The 23865-nt window shown below is 42.1% G+C and overlaps 1 protein-coding gene across 6 annotated transcripts in view; it reads left to right on the plus strand.

Annotated features, from left to right (window-relative positions):
• The window catches only part of DOCK10 (dedicator of cytokinesis 10), a 262982-nt gene that overhangs the window by 42503 nt on the left and 196614 nt on the right, over positions 1–23865 (plus strand). For 4 of the 6 annotated variants that reach the window (XM_073877920.1, XM_073877946.1, XM_073877929.1 and 1 more), the window contains exon 1: positions 16855–17031. The exons of the other annotated variants lie outside the window; for them this stretch is intronic. In XM_073877920.1, the coding sequence (XP_073734021.1) occupies positions 16870–17031 (162 nt within the window). In that variant the 5' untranslated portion in view covers positions 16855–16869. Of the gene's footprint in view, positions 1–16854; positions 17032–23865 lie in introns of those variants that run through there. 6 annotated transcript variants of the gene reach the window in all.

Genomic DNA, 23865 nt, shown 5'->3' on the forward strand with positions numbered 1-23865 from the left:
CAGAATGCAAGCTCCAAAGGGGCTAGATCTTTTGTCTTTGTGTTCAGGGCTCTGTCCCTAGGGACCTAGGGTAGAGGCTGACACAGGCTAGCCTCTGATAAATATTTATTAAATGGAGAAATATTCATTAAATGGAGAAAACATGTTCCTTTCCTTCCATTCCTTGCTCCCTCCCTCCCTTCTTTCCTCCCTTCCTTCATTTCATGTTTACTAGGAAGGAAAAGAAGGGGAGAGAAAGGAAAGTTGACATATTAACACCTCATTAAGCTGAATCTCATTTCCTAGAATAACAACGCTGAAGCCACCCTGAGGAAGATTTTCACACGAAATTTCATACTCTGAATGAGATGTCAAAAGCAACACTTTTGTAAGAGAACAAAATACATCAAAGGATGTATTCAGCCATCTCTTTTCCTTATAAAAATCATGCCACAGGGTTGATTGGTGACCCTTGGATGGAGGGGTGCCATGGAGTGAATGCCAACAGTCAGTCACCCTGGGTCAAGAGCAAGTGGGAGAAGAGAAAGGAGAGAAATCAGTTTAGATGATTCTTTCCAGTTGTTTGTTGGCCTGTGAGAGCAGGCAAGAGAGTGCTGTGGCCCATCGAGATTTCAAGGCTGGAGGAGGTTTTATTCCTGTTTGTTTATTTAATATGCGGGAGAAGTTTTCATGCTCCTGAAGGGAAGGAGCCAGTGGAAGGGAGAGGAATGGTCCATGAAGCAAGGGGCTGGAGGAGAAGGTCTGACGAGGGGAAGCTTCCTTTGCCTCTGACACCACAGAGAGTGTAAGGAGGATGTTGAGTAAATATTTAAAAAGAAGAACAATAATTACAAATAATACCAAAGTGCTGAGCCAAGAAAAACCAGATGCTTCTGAATCACTTTAGTAAGTTTGTTGAGTACTTATTCATTCGTTTTTATTCATCTGTTCGTGCTGACTCAGACAAGCAGCGAAAGAAGCAAATGTTAAGAAAATAATATGGAAAACTTAACAATCGGCAGAACTCTAAAGAGATTGCCATTTTTCAGGTCATTTCTGCCCGGCTCTTGGAAAACCATGAGATTGGAAGTGCTAAGAAGGATCATCAGGTGGGGTGACATTAGGAACTGAAATACGGGAATGTGTTTACAAGTCCCTGGGAGATCGGAGGGTACAGAACTTCACAGCTTTTAGAATCCACATCAGGGAAAACAGAGAAGAGACAGCCGCAGTGACATGTTTGTTTAGCAGAATGTTGTCCCTGTTCCACGCCTACACACTCGTATCCTACTCACTCTTCTGGAGCCCTTTTGGGATCTTCGTTCTCTTTTGGACATTCAGATCTAAAAATCCTCTCTGTGGCTAGGGAGCCACATTGCGTGTCTGGAAATGACTCTTTCTGGTTTCTACTCTGGCTCTCCTTGACTTGCGAGCAGCTCTGAACTTCACGTCTAGGGGTCACTGTTCCTAAGATTAGCTCCCTGTGGCATCAAGCCCTGGGTTGCACATGTGTTCCCAGCACGGGCTGCTCTCTGATTCCTGTCCACCATCAGCAGGTGCATGGGAGCTGTGTTCGTGCATTGTTGCCCGTTGCACATGGATGGTAATGAAAAGGGAGGCAGCAGAGATCACCCCAATGTCGGAGGGGGAAAATGATGCAGTAAACTAAAAGCAATAGGACAGTAGCAAGGCAAAGCTGGTTCAGATAAAAAAAAAAAAAAAAGCCCAAAGTCAATGTGGCATTAGTGAGGAACAGATTCTCTAGAGGGAAATGTGGGCATAGGCATTTGGGGTTGGAGTAGATATTGAAGTTGGAGGTGAGGATTAGGGATCCCAGGTATAGAACAAACCAAGTTCGTGGGAGGCCACATGAACACTGTTGGGGGGGGAGGTGAGGGACTCCCCTTTCCTTTCCATGTGCCCCTAATTTGAAGTCAGTGTGGCTGGTGAAGCTTCGGATCCTGTTCCTCTCCCTCGCTCCAGCTTCTCTACAGGAGTGCAGCCTGATCTTCATCTGCTTCTTCCTGCTTCACACCATCGATGCTGGAAAGTCACCTCAATACCTCAGCCGATGTCTGGGCTCTGCATCCTCTCCCACCCTGAAACATGATCTCCTTGCAAACCAGCCAACTCCATGCAAAGCCAAGTTTGGAAGCTGCTCAGTACTTCTTATTTTTGCCTTGTTCAGATTGGACCCCTTGACTAGTAGCCCTGCTCACATTGCTAACACTTACTGACACTATTATGCCCAAATTTTGGCTAATTAATTTCATATGTTATTGGCTTATTTGAGTTTCACAGCAACCGCATAGGTTAGAAAATATTACCAAAGCCACCATGCATCAATATTGTCTGTGCATGGCCCTTATTTGTGCCTGTTGTCTTACCATAATTATTAATAGCACCCTCTTTCACCTTCAGAGGGGCCTGGTTTGGACAATTATATGATCAGGTTAACTATTGCTACACTTACTGTCTTCAGTTGACAGATGAGACGCAGAGAAGTGAAGTCCCTCCCCTCCATTGTCACATGGCTGATAAATGTCTGAGCCAGGACTGGGACACAGGAATGGAACCCCACATTGTCAGCATGGAAATCACTGTGTTTGGATCATGTTTACTAGTCTCTGAAGTTCTCATGGATGCCTGGGCATTAAGGGTTCATTTCTACTGCTAATTTAGTTCTGATATTTAGTTTTGATATTTCTGATAGTCTGTAGCTTATCCTCTGGACCCCCCCATCCCCACCCAGGTGGCCACCAGACCCCAGGGTGCCCGACTGGAGACACCAGATAGAGAGAGATCTTTCACCACATGGAGCTGTAATAGAGAGGTGAGGTGCTTGCTCGAGTGGATAGGAGACATAAGAGAAATGTATTTTTAGGAATGGAAGACGTGGGCAGCTTGGTGCAAAAGACTTGAGCAAGATTTTTATTAAAAACAAGAAACAGTTAAGCCAAGTAATGGCCTAGCCATTTATTTTGGACAACTTACCAGTTGATTCAAATTATGCCACAATCGATTCCAGAGAAGCAAATGGTATTGATTATGTAACTGGCTAAAATGCCTAAGAACAACAGTGCCATGTTTACAAGTTCATCTGATATCAACAGACTTGGTTTTTGTAAAAATTGAAGTTTGAAAAATCAGTGGTGTCCTTTTCATGCTAAAGCAAGTTTATGGCCAAGAGGGTAAGCAATACATATTTAAAAACCTTCAAGTTGATGGAACACCTTTTTCTCAAAAAAAAAAAAAAGAAAAAAGAAAGAAAAGTCAAAAATGCAGCAACAGTGACTTTTCACACCTTGAAAACAATGAATTTACTGAGAGCCACACAGTTTACGTTGCATTCCTCCCCAGCGTGTCCATATCGGCTTCCTCTCCTAACTAAAAGTAGCACACAAACAGACACCCTTGGTTACACACCATCTTGTCCAAGGTTTGTCTAAAGTGTGTAGGTCAGCCTTTAAACAGAAATAGTAGTAACCTGAAACCATGGCTGTACATCAATACCAAGTGATCTCACCTTGTAGCTGTGTTCCTGAGTAGTTGTCATAACAGGTATGTACTTTTTTTTTTTTAAGTTTTTATTGAAATTCCAGTGAGCTAACATACATTGCAATATTAGTTTCAGGTGTACAGTATAGTGATCCAACACGTCCATACATCACCCGGTGCTCATCAGGACAAGTGGCCTTCCTCATCCCCATTACCTATTTCCCCCAACCCCCCCCCCCTGGGTAACCAGCAGTTTGTTCTCTATAGTTAAGAGTCTCATGTCTTGGTTTGCCTCACCTTCTCGCTCTTTTTCCCCCTTTGTTCATTTGCTTTGCTTCCGAAATTCCACATATGAGTGAAATCATACGGTATTTGTTTTTTTTTTGACTGACTTATTTCGCTCAGCATGATACTCTCCAGTTCCATCCATGTTGTAAATGGCAAGAGTTCATTCTTTTTTACGGCTGAGTAATATTTCGTTGCATATATATATACACCACATTTTCTTTATCTGTTCGTCAGTCAGTGGACACTTGGGCTGCTGCCATAACTTGGTTATCATAGATAATACTGCTAGAAACATCGGGGTGCGTGTATCTCTTTGAATGAGTATTTTTGTATTCTTGGGGTAAATACCTAGTAGTGCATATATACTTTTATGTGTATTGTCTCACTTAATTCTGACAACAGTCCTCTGTGGTGGGTTTGAAATCAGAGGATTAAACAACTTGCTGAAGATTATCAAGCTGGTAAGAGACAGACCTGGCTCAAAACAGGCTGAAGTTTTGCCTAGTCCTACTAAACCAGTACATTACATGTACTGCCTCTAATGACCAAGTTAAACTTGATTATTAGGCTTTTCTCATCATTAGCTCCTATGAAGGTGGTCATAATATAAATTGATAACTCTTCTTTTAAAAGTAAATTTTATAGTAAATGAATTATAAACTGATCTGAAATGTTAGTATCTTTATTCATAGATGTGTAGTAATAAGTTGTGCTTTAAAAACCAAAGTATATTCATAGGAAATTCCTTTTCTTCATCCCTCGGTTGGTTGGGAGTTAGACCTTTATTTTTTTTTCTGTTTTATTTATTTTTTTATTATGTTATGTTAATCACCATACATTACATCATTAGTTTTTGATGTAGTGTTCCATGAGTCATTGTTTGCATATAACACCCAGTGCTCCACGCAGAACGTGCCCTCTTTAATACCCACCACCAGGCTAACCCATCCCCCCACCCCCCTTCCCTCTAGAACCCTCAGTTTGTTTCTCAGAGTCCATCGTCTCTAATGGTTCAGAAGTTAGACCTTTATTAAGATTGCATTAGGATATTTTGTATTCCCTTTGAGGAATGTAGTATAGAATCTTATCCTGATCACACATGTATTTGTAAAGATCTAAGAGCACATGAGGTTGAATTTGGGAGATTTCGTGTATGGCCAGGTGTAAGAGCTTTTCAAGGCTCTTAAACACCACACAACACCAACATGATGGCTGGGGATCTCAGCCCCACATAATCCAGCCGCCCTAAGGAAAATCACCATTCAAACTGCAGCTTTGCCTGCCGGAGGCTCAGCCAGCTTTAAGGAATGTGACTCGGGGGAAGATGGCCACAGGCGGGGTGGGGCATTTGCAGCCTGTCCTTCAGTGCAGGGCAGGGCTCTGGTGTCCTTGTTGTGTGGGGGTCAGAGTGGGATAAGGGGAGGGAGGGCTACATTCTGTGGTCAAAATTCAGTTCCTTTCATTATGAAATGTGCGTCCCCCCTCCTGTTCCTTTCTGCTCTTGAATAGAAAACAGAATGACATTACTTTGCCTGAAGGGTAAGCATGAATATCCTGTGTTCTGTCTTGCATTCTTCTGCTCTAAAATGCTGGGAGCTCAGAGATTTCTTTTTCTAAAGGAGGTTTTCTGTCTTGCCATGACTTCTAATGCCACCCAGCAGTGAAAGGCACATTTAGCTCACTTGGTATATAGCTATCAACTATGAAAGTTCCTGAATAGAGTTCATAAACAATAGCGCTTTTCTGTTTATTGGGTCCTTACTATGTCCCAGGCACAGGGTTAAGTGCTTCATTCAGGTTATCTCATTTACTCCGTCATTATATAAGGTAGGACTAAATTATTAGCATCCCCATTTCACTGAAATGGAAACAAAGCTCAAAATGTCGTTTGCTCAGGGTCACAAATCCAGGTAAGAACAAATTCAGGTCTTGGCACAGCAAAATGATCATACCTCCAAAGAACTACCAAATGAGTCTTATGGTCACCATCTCAGCAACCTGCTCCATAGAGCATTGCTTCGTACCCATTCAAGCGCACTGGGGTGATGATGCTGCCAGTTGGTTGGATCAGGGCAGGGAGCATGTGGGATAAATTCTTCCCGGCTTCTTTGTCAATGACTTGACCATTAAGAAAAGGAAATGAGTTTGGTTGGACCTCCTTCCTCTGCCTCGTTTCCAATATTTTCCTCGCCCTTCTAACTCTTCAGAGTGTTTCTACCTCTTTTTCATCACTGCTTATGACGTACAGTATAGCCTTTTTAAGAAAATACTGGTGGGGGTATATATTTAAAAAAAATATACCAGCAGCAACGCTGTCTTCCCCTCCATTCCAAAGTCCAGACATCAGTTAGTAGTCTTCTCTCTGAATCTTGTGGTTAGATGAAGCCATTGGACCCTAGACCTAGAAGGAGCCTGGGATCGTCTGTCCTAACTCTCTAATTTTATGGACAAGTACACTCAGATCCAGAGAGTAAGAGAGGTGACAAGACTTGTGAAGTCAAGATTCATGTCAGATCAGAGCTAACACCTCCAACCACTGCTTCCCATCAACATCAGGCTGGAATGCGGGTTATAAGGGTCCTCTAGCAGAACTTCAGTAGCCTCATTTGTCGGGAGCAGAAACTGGAGATAATAGGAACACAAATTTTAAGAATACACATGGTGCAGTTTAGGGTTTCAGGAGAAGCTGAACATTATCTTATCAAGTTAATCCTTTGACTATAGCCCTGCCCCTCCTACTCCTGCTGGGTTTAAACCTTGCTTTATCCTTGTTTCTTGCAAAACGCTGAGACTGGGTGCTTTGTAGCGACCCTAAGATGATATATTGGGCCATTCCCCTGAGTCTTGGAGAAGAAAATAGAGTTGGGATTTGCTCAGGTTGACAGCACCCTTTTCATCTTTCCAAATGATTTGGGAGGCACATTTGCCGATGACTTAAAATACTGCCATTTTCATGTTTGGAAAGCAGTTCGTGATTATTGTAAACTAGATTTAACTTGGAATGTTTAGGATGTGGGTGGCTAATTCCTGTCACAATTCAAAGGGGAAAAAATGAACATGGAAAACAAAATAGAACAAGTACTGAACGTACAGTTAACGGCTCATTTATTCAGCCTCAGCTGAGAATATTTTTTACATAGTTAACTTTTGAAGATAACCGAATTTACCCCATTTAATCATAAACTTTCAAAAATTGCAAGTGGTCGGTGGAAATGTACCTAGCATGTTTCTTAGCTTCCTTTTCCATCTGAAACTGTGGCCACTGGGCATAATTTGACTTTCCCTGATGCATCAGCATCCTTGCTGTGATCACTCATTATTGTCGGTGCTTGAACACCATGCAATTTACATCCTCTGGTGTTAAAACCCCCAACATGGCTTGCCCCAGATATTGTAGATATTGATTTCTTCTCTTTATATTTGTCAGACTGACTTTCATGTGCCCCTTTCTTTTGTGGGGGCTCATACCTTTACGTTAATCTAGCCCAACCACGTACCCTGGACTCATTGGTTGGTGAAGAAGAGCAAGTGAAGGTGAAGAAGAGCCAGGTGAGGCCCTTGACCTTGCCAATTCATTCTAGTGCCAAGGCTTTCTTCTTTATCTGAGTTACTGTTTACATGTGACTGTATTAGCCTTAAGCCTTGATTTGTGTGACTGGTACTTACCCTTGTTGGCACTTTCTTAGAATAACAATGATAATACACATACTAGTTTTATTAATAATAATGGCAAAAGAATGACTAAAAGCCATTTATGCCAATATTTTATTTTACTTTTTTAAGATTTATTTAACGGAGAGTAAGAGAGCACAAATAGGGGGAGCACAAGAGGGAGAAGCAGGCTCCCCCACCGAGCAGGGAGCCCGACATGGGGCTCGATCCCAGGACTCTGGGATCATCCCTGAGCCAAAGGCAGACACTTAACCGACTGAGCCACCTACGCACCAGGCCAATATTTTATAGATGGTATATTTTGTTACGATAACTCTGCAAAAGAGGTCATCTTAGTTCCACTGGACAATTGAGAAAAATAAGGCTCAGAGACTTCAGACTTAGTTCTCTTCAGGGCCAAAGTTCATGCCCATTGCTCTGAATCACTTTCTAGAAACCAGACTAGAATAATACACCCTCATTCCTGTCCCCCGACACAAGCCCCGAACCCCATCTGGCGGCTGAGTCTTGGTGGGCTGGTTTAATGGCTGGGCCCACCATAATCCTCTGAAGAAGTCAGACAGCTGTCTATACTCCTGACTTCAGCAGGACAGCCCTCCAGGTCTAAGTGGCTACTCCCTATTTCCAAAGGGCTAGGGCAGGTCAGAATTATATTGCTTCTGGTCAAAGGCCACTGCAAGCTTCATTTGGTGAGCTCTTTAGAGTCCTGCCTAAGGTGGCTGTAAATGGTGAATGTATGAAGACCCCCTTCTCCAGGCTGCTCCCCAGAGCTTCATGGATTCCTGAATTGGATGCATCTCTTTCTGGCCCTGCAAAAGTTTTGTTGCTGTTGCTTCTCGGGACTTGGTTATGATCAGAGTAGTTGAGGTTGTAAAATGAATGGCCTCTGAGTAAGTGAGGTATTATTATATTATTTCAAATTTGTTTATTCAATGAAAGGGACTGAGAAGGGGTTATGGGAATGTGTCTCATGTTATCGTGGGAGCTGACTTCAAAGCACAGAGGAGACATGTGCACCACCCCCAGTTCCTCCATCGCCCAGGGAACACTGTGTGTCCCTGAGCAAGAAGGAGTCAGGAGATTTTTTTAAAAATACAGTTTGTGGAAAGGGTAGGGAAAAAAGCAAGCAGTGTCTGCATATCTATTTTTTTTTCTAATGATAGCTAACTGACATGCACTGAAGACTTACCATGTGTCTCTTACCATGCCAAGCACTGACACACACATTAGATCCTCACGAATACTCACCCATTTAACAGAAGAGAAAACTGAGCCTGTGCATTTTGCTTAGAGTCACAAAGGTCGTAAGTGGCTCAACAGGGATTTGAACTTGGCAGGCTGCTTCCTGAGCCTTTGCCTACACTACCTTCTATTGAGCATACAAGCTTTTTATTCTGACCCAAGACGAGTTCAATCAAACATAAAAGCCCGAGAAATGTAAGGTAAGGTATTAATGGAACATTTAAACTATCCATGTAGGCTGCAGAAGCTGCCTTAGAGAGCATGGAAGGATCACTTCCTGATGCATCTAAATGTACCGACAAAAAGTCATCTGCTCTGAGCTGTGCCAGTGCCCAAGATAGGAAAGGGAGGATAGAGAGGGACTTGGCAACAGTTCCCAGATTTTTAAAATGGAAGAACGGCACGATTGTTTCCAAGTGATTAATCGTACAACTCAATAAATGTCATCATGTGGGAAAGATGCCTCCTGTAAAGAGGAGGCCACTCTAATTAGTGAGAATGAAGAGCGAGACACTGAAAGAAGTGAACTCTACAAATCGCAGGTGTGGGCAAAAAGAGGGCCAGGGTCACTATCAACATAGACTGATTCCCCAAGTTCTTTCTTGAGAAGAGGCACCACGAGAGGCCGAGATACAAGTGGATAAAGGCCTGGGGGAGAATCACATCACTGGGCTGTGTTTGCCACTTTTTTAGCTGAGAAAGCACTGATTAACTCTCTCCTAGCCATTGGAGTTTATGTGCTTGAGGGGACTTACCCGTCTGGAAATGACGCAAGGGAAAGGATTCTCACTAATCCCTGCCCTAGAAAATGGCCAAGCCCACTGACCGGGTTGTCCTCAGCCTGGGTGTGGTACATCTGCAGTTGCCTTTAATCTATGGGAGTTTTCCTCCTTTGGGGTCACTTTCCCTTCGGAACACTTGGTGAGCCTCTGGGAAATTTACAGAGAAGACCAACAGGATTCGGACTTGATGATGATGATGATGATGATGAGCAGGAGGAGGAGGAGGGGGAGCTGATTTTTATCACCTATTGACTGATTCATTGCTTCCACGAATCACTGAATTCTCAGGGTAAAGGGTGCGTTACTGCCTAAGTGTCACATGGAGATTTCTACCCCTTGTCTTGGCCTCCTGGCTCTTTCCATGAGTCTGCATAGATTACCTCTGGTGGTGGAGAAGGTGCGACAAAGCTCTTGAGGCAGCTTGCTAGTCCCCCCCCCCCCGCCCCGAATGCTCACACAGAACAGCAGCTGGCCGACTCCCAGTGCCACAGCAAAGTATCCAGCCTGTCAGCCTCCAGCCAACTCCAGAGCAAGTGGCAGTCACCTTCCTCTTTGATATGTCCAGGCACAAAGGACATCCTGGGGGTGATGGCTTCAATCTTGTTGGACCTAAAGTAGCCCCTTTTCTGCGGGGGGCGCTTTTCGGTGCTAACCAACATCTTATGTCAGGTAAGGATAGGATGTTGCATCAAGACATTATGAAGGGACCCAATCATGTTTCCATATCCCAACTAGAGGGTTTTACAGCCAATTTGGATAGGTGAGTCATTTCTGCCAATGAATATTTCACACAACAAATATGTCTTTAAAATTTTTTCTTATCAAATTCATTATTTATTAATGTTTTAAATTCCCATCAAAATGCAATTTAAACGATCACCCCAAAACAATCTTTTAAGACTGCTAGCTACTTTCTGAAAGTCTCATGCAAAGAAACATCACAAATTTTCCTGTGAGAGATATACCGATCCTCAAAGGAGATTTTCCAGGGTTGCCTCAATATACCCTGCCATGTGCTAAAGATTTTTCTGGTATTTTCCACTTTTGGAAGACACAAGGTTTACTTGGCAGAAATGGGACATTTGGACTGGTTAAAAATTCACTCTGGAGGGGCACCTGGATGGCTCAGTTGGTTAAGCATCTGCTTTCGGCTCAGGTCATGATCCCAAGGTCCTGGGATTGAGCCCCACGTCAAGCACCCTGCTCAGTGGGGAGTCTGCTTCTCCCTCTCTGCCCCTCCCCCACACTCATGTGCGCACTCTCTCTCTCTTTCTCTCTCTCTCTTGCTCTCTCAAATAAATAAATAAATTCTTAAAAAAAAAAAAATTCAGACTCCGGAGCCGGACTGGCTAAACTCAAATTCTAGTTCTGCCACTTACCAGCTATGGTTCTCTGAGCAAGTCACTTAACTTGCCTGTGCCTCAGTTTCCTTAGCTGTAAAATGCAGATGATCAGAGCATTACCTTTTAGAGTGAGGTGTAAATAAAACAATACATGTAAATATTCATTAGAACTATGCCTGGCACATAATAAGTGCTATGGAAGGGCTTGCTTTATTATTGGTATCATTATCATCATCATTATTTTTATTCACTTCATGGTAGGCACCAGGCATATAGTGAACCAAGTAAGTACAGCCCCAGCCCGTAATTTACAGAGAGGGGCAGACATCACTTAAAAATTAAACCCATTGGGGGGCACCTGGGTGGCTCAGTCAGTTAAGCGTCTGACTCTTGGTTTTAGCTCAGGTCATGATCTCAGGGTCAGGGGATTGAGCCCCACATTGGGCTCCCTGCTCAGTGGGGGAGACTTCTTCTCTCCCTCTCCATCTGCCCCTCCCCTTGCTCACACTCTCTCTCTCTCATAAATAAATAAATCCTTAAAAAATTAAACCCATCAGAATATAATGTCGGCTTGTGTGTTAGGAAGGAAACCCACAGGGTGCTGTGATAAAGACCGAGGTTCAGGGCTGTCAGGGGAGGCTTCTCCAAGGCAGTGTTGTGTTTAAGCTGAGCCCAGAGGCTGAGAGGGAGAAGACCCAGCCTCTACTATTACCATCAGCAGAGGCAGCATCGCACCTGTCCCCTTAATGATTACTATAGGTCACGCTCTGTATTGATCTTCTCAGTTAAGTGTAAGCGTATAGGATTAGCTCCATTTTATAGTAGATACTATTGAGGCTCAGAGAGGTTAAGCGGCTTGCTCAAGGTCACACAGCTTACATGTGGCAGAGCCTTGACCGCAGCAGGAGTGCATCTGATACCAAAGCTCATCATGGGCCTTTCAGCTGCACTCATCCTGGTGCACTAGCTGCCACCAGGATGAGGACCATCAGAGCATGTTGCTCAGTATGACACTGGCAGGTTCTCTATAAACCCAAATATAAGAAGGGATCCACTTAGTTGGGGTGACCAGAGTGCTCTGCTTTCTGGTTGTGGGGGCAAGGGAGGAAGAACATTTAAGGTCCTCCTCTTCACTTGATCAGACTGACCACTGACTGATGAGCTCTCAGGTTGACAGGTGCACAGAGGACAGGCTTTCCTTGGGGGCGTGTGAACCAGGCAGGCAGACTGGACACGCGCCCTGCCTCCGCCAGCCAACGCCAAAGTAGTGAGGGTGTTTCTCTGAGGTGCTGATGCCTGTGCCGGGTATTCGGGCATCATTTGCCCTTCTTCAGAGAGCTGTTGTCGAGTGGTCTTGTGTTCTGTTCGTGCCAGGGATGGATGGAATGGGGATTCATGATTTCCTCACATCCAGTGCTTCCTTTCCTCAAGGTTAGAGCCCCTCTTGAGCTCTGCCCAGAACACTAGCTCCCTTTCCATAGCATCCTCCTGATGTCTAAGTTGTTGCTAATCCTTCATGTTTAGTTTTTGACCAATATGATCACATTCACTTTTAATCTTTCAGAAATATTTCCAGAAAACTCTCATCTACTGATGAGAGTAGCCTTGCCTTTTTCTAGCTCTTGTAATTAATATATTCCCTCTTATACTGCCTTGTAATGTCACTTCACTTAGACCTTGGGAAGAAGGGAAGGACACAAATACACTTTATTCAGCCTCTTTAATTTGAAATCAGGGCACCTACACTCCAAATATGGTGGAAACCAGGTTCTACTGGCCTGGAACATGCAGGTGCAATGAGAAGCAGGTCCTAAGTGGCTTCTGAATCTTTGCGTTTGGATGCAGGCAGAAGGGTGGGTTTAATTTAACCTGGGGTGGGGAGTTGAGAACCTTCCTCTGGGGAGATGACGATTCACATGAGATGTCATTGTTGGAATATGGTTTTTGTAGACAAGGCCTTCTACTCTCAAAATCCCAACCATACATTTCTCTTCATAAGTGACATCTAGTCATAGCCTTATTCCCCTCTTTAAATAGTGACCAGCAACCCCCAGCAGTTTTAAGCACGAAGCTAGGCAGCATCAGGGGTATCCCAGAAGCAGCAAGACTGATCTTCACTTCTCAAGTAAAGTATTTTCATCTGAGCTTATATTTGTTTTTATAAAACAACACATTATCAGCAAGAGTTTTCAGTGAACTTGACACGGGAAGATGACAGAAAACCACTCCCTCCAAATAGATCTATCACTGAGCATAAGGAGACTCAGAGGCCTCGGGGCACATTTTGGGTAGGAGAGGAACGTGCACTTCACCTCCACGGTGCCTAAGCACAGTCCAATTCAACCCGCTACATCTCAAACTACATTTAGACATATAACTCTTGCATAATTTAACGAAGCTGGGACAGTCCAACACACTCAATAGGCATCATTTATTTAAATTAAATATGGATTTTCCTTTCCCGTTGTCAAAAGATCTTTGGATGTTTTCTTCCAATGGCAGAAATATGAACATCTAGAATCAGATGATTCTTAGTCCAAAAGATTTTCAAAAATAGCTCTAAAAATGAAATTCATTTTTCAGAACTTTTTAAAAAGAGGTGTGACTAGGTGAGCAGCTCTCCCAGACAAGAGCAAGAGTGAGCCTAGTGTTCAGGGATATTCTGGAACTGTTTTTACTTCTGCTCCTTCATTCTTTCCTCCTTTTGGTTCCCTCCTCTCTCTCTCTCTCTCTCTCTCTCTCTCTCTCTCTGTCTCCCTCACACACACACACACACACACACACACACACACATCATTTACTCTCCAAAGCTACTTACTTTTTCTTCCTATATTTAACTGTCAGGTATAACCTCAATTTATCAATAATCCCCCCCTTCCACTTCCTATCTACACTAAGGCTATTCCATAGCTAAGCTACATGGCCATCTCTGCTTTGAAGCAAGAAAGCTTTGCACTGTACATACATTTAAGATTTCATGAGTGCTGAATGAATCAACACATATATAAAACACCATAAGTGTATGTGTGTGTATATATATATATGTATATATATGATGTTTTATGTGTGTGTGTGCATTTAATAACTCAATGAAATCTAGTTCCCACCACTTCTTTGGAAAATTTAGTCTTACAGACGTTAGTGACATTATGTCCTTATCAAGGACAATAAGTTAAAAATCTTGCTTTCAGCATTTTATATTTAATAAACATCTTGGTGAATCATAAAATAAAACCCAGTCAGGAGAAAGAGGTAGACAAGACCAAAGAAAGTCTCTAAAAGTTATTGACTAGTGAGGCTATGCACATTCAATGCTTGAAAGCCAAATTAATGATTTGTCTTATTAATACTTCAAATGAAAATAACAGACATCTCTAAAGGATTTCCATCTTATTTTTAAATATTTCCTGTGTGGCTCAGTCAGTTAAATGTCAGACTCTTGATTTGGGTTCAGGTCATGACCTCAAGGTCTTGAGATGGAGCCTTCATCTGGTCTCCCTGCTCAGCACGGAGTCAGCTTGTCCCTCCCCCTCTGCCCCTCCCCCCACTCACAGGCATGGGTGCATGCTCTCTCTCTCAAATAAATAAATCTTTGAAAATATGTATTTCCTGTGTATAAACATGTATGCTAAATATGAGAGGGAAAGAGTCCGGTCTTCAGACTCATTTTTATCTCCTCCCAACCCACCCCACCCCCAACTTAATTTACTATGTAAAACTTGGAACTCAGAATTCAACCCCTTTCTGGCAACTTTTCCACACATTTAAAATGTTCCATAAGAAAAGTTGGGCTTATAGATCTAACTGTTATTCCTTGTTTTTTGTCCTGATGGTCCTTGTCCTTTGGGTAACTGTAGTGTGTATTGAATTCCCAAGAAACTAATTTTTGGAGGTTCCCTTTCCCTGATGATGGAAGTTGAAAGACAAAGCAAAACAGAGAAGATTGAAAGCCCCACAGCAGTCCATCAATAATAAGGGTGAGTCCCTCAAAGGCAACGAGGGGATCGATGAAAACAGGGCTCTAATAGCTAGAAAGCATCTCATTTGTTTCCCCAAAGACTTCGGCATCTGCCAAAACATCTGACTCCAAAAGGCAACCCCAAGTTGAGCCAGACTGAGAGAGAGGTGCCTGGATAGGAGTCTGGGATGCACTGCCCCGTCCCTGCCAAGCCCACGGTGTCCTACAGAGGATCCCATTCCCACTGCTGACAGAAGCTGGTGGAATATTTAGGGACCTCCAGTCAGTACCTTGCTGCATCCGACCTGTTTGTTCCTGAGCAGATGACCAGAACCTACAGGAACTGGAGAGTCCCATGTCATGGGTGTGGGAGTGGGGTGTGGGGGTGCACAGGAACACTAGAAACCTGGAGAAGCAGTCATATCATTGGAAAAGGCACACTCACCATCATGGAAGCCCACTTCCCACTTTGTCTCTGGTGGACACTATATATAAATTTTTTTTCAGAGCACACAAGCCAGACAGGCTACGCTGTAGCTTCTCTTCAATAAATGTCCCAGTTGTTTGGAGTAAAAATGGTTTAGATTAGCAGCTGGGCACTCTGACAAAGGTCTGGAGGGGTGAGGGGACTTGCCAGCACCATTAGCATTTTTTTCTTCTTTTTCCAGCAGCACTAAAATATGTTTGCTCAAAACAGAGGGAGATGAAAAACTACTGGCAGCCAGTACCTCTTAAAAGAAAAAAAAAAATGTTTTACTTCTCTGGCAAACATACCAATTAAATAATGCTATATTGTGACAGATTACTGAGCAATTAATGTCTAATTGAGCATCATGAGAGACGCTTCTGTGAAAGCGACTTCGCTGGAGCTGGAGGGGCCACACCTCACAGCAAAACAAACCTACTGCGAACTTCCTGCAAGCTCTCTTTGCACTGAGGAGCCCAGAAACCAAAGAAAACATTTTTACTTTGAATCCCTGAGAGATACACTAGAAGGATTAGCTTGACAGAAAGATCCCGACATTGAAAATCCTACTGGAGATTTCATACTTTCCTCATTTGTAAGCAAAATCCATTTGCTGTGAGATATTTTTAGTGCCAGCATCCCCTGTTGTCCTATTCTCTTACAGTATACCATTAGATCTTGAAGCCATTCCAAGAGGTCACGTGATTTCTAAGCATCTCTTTGGTTCCCTCCTAAGTGACTAGTCTCGCAGGAGTCAGGGAATACTAGACTCTTAACTACCAAAGACCTCCAAGTCCTTCCTGAAGCCTTGAATTCTTATTGATAGGATGTGAAAATGCTTTACAGCTGCCTCTTCTAAGAGGTCAGCTTGGCAGAACTCGCCAAGTGACCTCAGTGATAGAGATATTTTCAGCCCCACAAGCCGCCTATGTAAACATAAAAATGTATTACGCTGCAGAACTGCGTGTGTGGGAACAGAACAACCATACTATTGAGAGGGACTTGCAGGGGCAACCCTGGTGTCACTCACGTGGGCTTGCTAACGCATGCATGCTTTTGATAAGTCGTTTTGGCTCAGCGGGCTCCGCATTTCGGATGAGCCAATTTCATTTCTGGAACTTAGGAGCTATGAAAAGTAAAACCCCAATCACTTCGTGAGGTGTCTAGCAAAAATTTCCTTGCAGAAGTGCTTACACTTAAAACCATTTTCACTCTTTATGGGACACTCATTTGCCTTGGAAAAATGTCAGTGTAGAGTTAGATTTTCAGTTGTTTAGTCTGAAGAAGAGTGATTTATTTGAGTGTCTGAGGGAAAAAGATATATTTACTCAGACCTCTGAAACTGGAATCGGAGGGAATCATTGTAATGAACAGGAAACCTGTTCGTGAAATGAATTGAGAAATAACTCTCCAGGCGAAATGCTCTAATATTCCTGAGCGTGTTCAGTTTCAGTGGATCAAATCTTTCCCATCTCTGCATCCAAGCTATTTGGCGGCGATCAGATGATCAGAGCTCAAGGAAGTGATTGGAGCGTGAGCTGGCTACAGCTGCAATGTAGGCTGTTTTCAGGGACAAGGAGCCACTGTTTTTCAAACATAGCATCAACATAGAAGTTATTTTGTAGGCTCCAGGATGCAGCAATGGGCTGCACTGCCAGCATTGTTCTGCTTCAAGCTTTTCGCTCTGTGGTCCAGAGGAGCTGTCCACACATTTGTAGACGACGCCAAGAGGAACCATCCCACGAAATTTTGCCTCTGGAGAGTGACGATGAAATGAGTAGACCCAGAACCCTCATCCTCACGGTATGGTGTTTGTGGCAAAGCAGCCTCGGTGGATGGAACTGTTAAGATAGAGATGAGGTTGCAATTTAGGGCTTGGGATGTTCGGCTTGCGATAAAGAAATGTGTGACCTAGAGTTTACTATTGTGCTTTACAATGTGGAGAAAATCTTTAAAACTACTTCATTCAGAGCTGATTATCTTTCTTTTAGATCTGTCACGAAATGTGCAGTTTGTCTGTCTATTAGAAATTCTCTTGTGCCTAACATTTTGTGTGCTGTTATTCGCTTTTGTGCAGAGAAAAAGAGAAAACTTGGGGAGTTTGGTCTAATTCAGTGGATTTTATTTTGTAACTCTATTTTGAAAGAAGAGCCCCTAACATAGTTTTAGATCACATGTAACCAATCCAGTTGTGCAGATGTCAGTAGCTAAATGCCTAACTTCAAGGTATTTGGAGCTTTCGTTTACAACCCGGCAATGGAAATGCCTTTACAAAATGCTTAACTTAGGCATAAAATCAGAATAAAGTTTTTGAGAATTTTGTGGAAGGCATGGTGTTTTGATTAGAATGTTGTTTCTTGCCATTTGTCAAATTACATTTCTGTCTGTGCTTTAGTTCTACAAGACAATGTTATTCCTTCTTTGTACACCTATTTTATCGGCAAGAATAAAGTAGAGGATAGCGTCTTTTCTTACTTGAGATTCAGGGAAAGATCTGCTTAGTCACTAAAATCCCATGTTTGGATGGAGGTGGTGTGCTAAAGTTTCAAAAATTGGGGAGACGTTGCATGGTTTCAGCACAATCGACTTTTTCCTCTTAGATTTCAGCATTCAGCTATCAAGGATGTAGTAAATAATGAATGAAAAGTACCTGTTACACTCAGAGTTTTTAAGTGAAAGTCATTTGGTTTGGGCTCTGCCTCTGAGTGGCAGAATACTAAGCTATACCATTCTATGGCAGCTTCTTCAACAAATCAATATTTGATTTTCCAAAAGGCAATACTGTTCTTGAACTATTGGGCTATGATTTTCTCTAGGAGGAAATGCTAGGTAGGAATCATTTCATACTTATTATTCCCATAAGTTTTTCACAAATTAAATTTAAAAGAATTTGAGACTTTCCCCCCAAGTTTAACTCTTATTAATGACAGTAACATTCTATAGTTATGTGTATTGCTTATGCCATCTCAATCATCAAACAGCCTTCCCCCCTCCACTAATTTTACCACTTAGACTATAAAATTTGGCACGTAGAAATTTGAAAAAAAAAAGATAACAATGCCTTATTTTTTTCAAGGCTCCCTTTAATTTATATAATACCTTTATGGACATTAAACGGAATGAGGATGACTTTACTGGTAAAGAAAACGGCTTCAGAAAGATTGAATATCTTATTCACATCACACAGCTACTAAATGCCAGACCTTCAAGTCACATTTAGATCAAGGATTACAAAAGGCAATATAATTTCCACTCCGTTCATACCTCTAAGGAAATAAGGATAAAACCTCTCATAAAATTTTTATGAGAAGTCTGATGGAAATCTCTGACCACTCAGTAAAATATGCTCATACAGAATCATTGTGCATCTTAAGAGTTTCCTCTGGGCCACTCCAAATTCACTCATTCAATAGCTATTTATTGGTGGCCCACTATGGGCCAGCCCCTGTTCTAGACATTTTGAATCCTCCCATGAACAAACCCATCAAAGATCCCTGTCCTGAGTTGCAGAGTTTGTGTTGATGGTACATTTTCTAAATCTTGTTATTATGGAAATGCCATATTCGTGTTGTGATGTTTAGCGTACAAATTTAAGTCAATGGAATGATTCCTTATCTTAAAAGATAGTAGTTCAAAAATTTTAATGTGTTTTAAAATCACCTAGGAATTCTTATGTATGAACCAATCCTTGGGCTCCTGGACCCAAAAACTCCATATACAAAGGTATGGAGTACAGCCTGGACATCAGCATTCTTAGCAAACACCGCCAGGTACTTCTGATGCAGGAGCCCGGTGGATGACACCCAGAGAAACATGGCTCTGAAAACTGATCATCTACACCCTCTACCTCCTGTCCTACATACTGTTAGGCTAATCATCTTCTTATTCCGGCTCTAAGCTTCTGAACAAACTGATTTTTTTTTCTCTCTCATTTTCCTCTCACCTGTTAGACACCAAATTTTTATGTTGCTTGTGTGTGTGTGTGCACGTGCACACGCGTGTGTGAGTCATGGGTGGGCATAGGGAGGGAGAGAGAGAGAGAGAGAGATTACAGACTCGGGAGCTAGAGCCTCTAGGTTGGAATCTTGGCTTCATCACTTATCAGATATGTGAGCTTCCCCACACTATTTAACATTTCTCTTTTTCTCATCTGTAAGATGAGGGTAATAGTTCCATCAACCCAAAGCTGTTTTGAGGGTTTAATGAAGTAAAATATATGTTAAGTGTTTAGAATCACATCTAGATATATTAGTTAAGATGTTCACTAAGGGGATATTCAATAACTGAAAAAGTGGCGTTTGGGGAAAGACCCAAAGTAGGTAAGGAAGTGAATCATGCCACTGTCTGTGGGAAAATGTCTCAAGCAGAAGGACCAGCCAGAACAGAAGTTGCTAATCTGGGAAGAAGCTAAGGGTGTCTGAGGCATAGGGAAGAAGCCAGTGGGGCCAAGCAAGCCAAAGAGAGGTAGTAGAAAGTGAGGTCATTGAGGTAATAGGGGACAGCTCTTGAAGGCCATCATGAAGACTTGGAGGGAACTTTTCCCAAGAGTGTGAAGGGAAGTCACTGGAGGGAGGAGGCCCAGAAGCCAAGAGCCTGCGTTGTGGAGCTGGAATGTCAGGATTTGAGCCCTGTCTCTGCTACATGCCAGCTATGTGATCTTGACAAATGACTTGTCCTACCTTTGACTTTGTTTCTCCACTGATAAAACACAGAGAGTAATGGTACATGCAGTGTAAAGTTCTTGTGAGAGTTCAGTAATACTTGCAAAGAGCTTACACCAGTGCCTGGTAGATAGTAAGTGCTCTCTTAGCTGTAAGCTCATTAAATTGGAGAGTCTTGATTGGGAGAGTGCAGGATCTATGGCTGCAGAAGGTCCAGGGTTGAGCCAGGGTGACCATTAATCCTGAAGCTATCACAGTGATCCCAGCAAAGGCCTGAATGGTAGTTGTTGAGGTTGTGAGAAGTGGTTGGAGTCAAATACGTTTCAAAAGTAAGGCCAATGGGGTTTGTTTACAAATTCAACATAAAGCATGAGAGAAAGCGAGGACTCAGGGATGAATGTGTGGTATTTTGGTTTGGGTTTGGGTTTGTTTGTTTTTTGGCCTTAACCACCAGAGGACTGAGATCCCATTCAGATAGGGAAGACTGCAAGAGAAGATTTGGCAAGAGAATCTAAGTTCACTGTAAGACATGTTAAGTTTGAAATGCCTGTCAGGTCCATATATGGAGATTTCAGATCAAAAATTGGATATACAAATCTGAGTTCTGAGGAATAGTCTACAGAGGAGATATAATGCCTGACACAACATAAATACCAATTAAATGATTGATGAATGAATAAATGATCTCTTTTCTAGTTTTCTATAATATTTACAGTGTGTATTTTCAGTTAGTCATATCTTGAGCTATTCATTGAACTTCTAATTATTTATTTTTATTTACTATTCATGTATTTTTTTCTTATCTCACTGGTAGACAGGAAACCCCATATAGGTAGGAAATATGTCTGCTTTATGCCCTAGTGGTGTCCAGCTCAATTCCTTTTATAGACTAAAAACTGAATATAAGAATTGTTGATTCATTGAAATTTTTAAGTAATTGATATCAAAAGCTCCATTGATAAAGCTGTCTACTTAACTCTTCATTGAAATGTCCAGGAGTAAGTTAAGGATGGAGAAAGCTACTACAATAAATACAACGTTGTGAATGTTGATACTCTTGGGAAGGCTTTGGCACTCAAGAAGTCATTGTACAAAAGAATCTCACTCCTATAGGCCAGGTTCTGAATTCATGCAGAGATAAGCTTTGGGCTGACATTGGCTGTAGTTTGGCTGTGTAGTCCAAAGTGGAAAGGCAAAGCCTTGGGAAACATCAAAATAAACTATTGTAAGTCCTTGGCATTTACAAGGAACACATGAATCCTAACCTCTGAAACTATTACAATGATCTATTAAAATGCAGTCAAGTTTAACTGGGGGAAAAAAGAAGAAATTCTTTCAAAGCTGATGTATCATTCACTCAAATTTTTTGCTCTGATGGGAGAAGTAACAAATTTTTTTGTCAATTATTTTTTTTAACTTCCTTTATAACATATGTCATTAAAGGTCTCAGGCACTATCTAAATTAGTTGATGTAGACCCGCTGTTTCCTGGGGAGTTGGCCTCCATTTTAAGTCCTGTTCCCCCCTTAGCCACTCTGCCCCCCTCCCCTGCAAAGGAGTAACTATCCGTTCACATACTGGAGGGTAGAGTTGACACCAGAGGAAGGCAAGAAGCAAGTGCCAGGCAGGTTGCTGGTCTCTCTCTCTTTCTCTGGCTGTATAACCAGCTCCCACACACAAGATTCAAGGTCTCAACTCAGAAGTGAAAGACTTAAAATCCATGAGAATTTTAGGTTATCTCTGAAATAGTAGAAACCATTACATTTAAATTTGGGAACACCAAAGATCTAGTGTATAGAGCCAGTCAGACATGGCTTTACCTTTAATTTTGGTTAAAGACAGGGGAAAATGACATAGCCTACACTTGTGGTGAGTCAGGCAGGTGAAATCTCTTCTGTGAGCTAAGTTTGTGCACTTATATGATAAACATTTCAGAACCAGGGAATTTCAGTTACTGCCCGGAGACCTGCATTACCAGCCATGGGTTGGTGGCTCTGGAATGCCGGGTCCAGGGCCCTGATCATCTATGGTGCCTGGGTCAGATTCTGCCTTCAGTCTGCTTTTGTATGGCTTGTAAACTAAGAATGTTTTTCACAATTGTAAAATTTTATAAAACAAAAAAGAAAGAAGACTTTGCAGGAGACCATAGATGGCTCAGAAAGCCCGAAGTATTCACCCTCTACAGGAAAAGTTTGCTCTGGTGGATGATGTGGGCTCACCCAGAAGGGAAACTTGCCAGTTTGTACCTTTGACTTCTGCAGTGTATTTGCTCTTCTGCCTAACTACAAACAAAGGAACTCGGGTTTTTCCTGGGTGTTTTCTGTCCAGCCAAATGTCTGAAAACTGCTGTGATTCAATGATGAATTCAAGATTTGAAGTCAGAAGCCAGTGTCAGTCTCAAGTTTGTCTGGATGTGCTGATTCATTGAGCTAGGTTTGTTAAATGGGGGATACTATCTATCCTGTCTGTCGGAAGCACTGGAATGTTTATTTTTATGGAATCATTTTTGTAAACTAGTGAGAGTCCTGTAGGTAGGCTGGCTAACTTAGAGCATCAGAGAGCCACTCTAGGTCACTGTGCTGATGAGAGTTCATTATCCTCTGGGTGACTCACGCAGCAGTGAGACCGTTTAAATCAGGGTTTTACTGGGGGGCCTGCGTGCTCAGTTGGTTAAGCCTCCCATTCTTGCTTTCGGCTCAGGCCATGATCTCGGGGTCATGAGATCGAACCCCACGTCCAGCTTCATGCTCAGCTTGAAGTCTACTTAAGATTGTCTCTCTACCTCTCCCTCTGCCCCTCCCACTCATGTGTGCTCTCTCTCTCAAATCAATCAGTCAATCAGGGTTTTACCTTATTCGTTCCATATCCACCCCAATGGTACAGTGGCCAGAAGAGAGTGGGTGGGTGTGGCCAGAAGAGAGACACCAACAAGGATCCTATGAATAAAGTCAGGACCAGAGAGAAATATACTATGGGAACTATTTCCAGGGAAATAAAATGATCTCTCTTCTTATTCTATAATAAATATACTAGTTTAATAAAACTTTATTACCAAAGGGATTTTAACATGTTTGCCCAGCACCATCTTTTTGAAAGGATACATGAGGAAGAAACAACTTCCAAACCATTTAAATCCTGAATTAATGTTCTTATTTCATTTTAGTGGGGTTGAATCTTGAACATACTAATATAAGATTCCCTGGGGAAAGGAAGCTTGTGTAATGGAGTGTGATTTTAAAAGGTTTGCATGGATGGTGTGATGTGGAGCTTAAAAGCACAGAGAATCTTTAGCAGTTATTTTTCTTTGTAAGCTAGTTTTGAGCTGAATTTCAAAGGCGCAGACGATGGACAAATGAATTGAATGTTTTCTCCATGGGTATAAGAATTAATTGAATGTGATCAGAGGCTTAGCAATTAGAAACACGAATCTTTGAAGCCAAGGCTCACTAAATTCAGATTACATCTGGTATCAGAGCTCAACCAAAGGATCGTGCATCTTTCTAGTTCTCTGAATGATACAAATTTAGAAATAATAAGGAACAAAGAAAAAATGTATGGAATCTAAAAAGTAATGTTTAAAATTTAAAGCCACCACAAGGGTAAAGAAAAGCAGAAAACCAGGTGTGGTGGGGTACGCAGAAACTTTCACCAAAAACAATTAGCAAATTTGACTATATAGACATAGAGAAAAATATAAATATATATTAAAAATATAGAGAACATTATACTCTTAGTGGATATGAGTGTTTTGGGAGAGGCCATAGCTTGGAGATTAGAAAGATTCTATTATCAAGGAGGAATACATAGGTATATGACTTGAAAAAGCATAGACCCAACAAATCAGCAGTCATAAAAAGTCCCTTAACTTTTAAAAATAATCAAATATATAAAAGCCTGGCTATACTTGTTTTTGTTTGTTTCTTTGCTTTCCAGAAGAGTACATTTAAAGTTTATCCCCAAGTACCAGGCTTTGATAT

Source organism: Callorhinus ursinus, unplaced genomic scaffold, assembly GCF_003265705.2.
Source record: "Callorhinus ursinus isolate GAN/ISIS: 27379988/994484 unplaced genomic scaffold, GSC_fseal_2.0 scaffold2, whole genome shotgun sequence".
NCBI classification, from domain to species: Eukaryota; Metazoa; Chordata; class Mammalia; order Carnivora; family Otariidae; genus Callorhinus; species Callorhinus ursinus.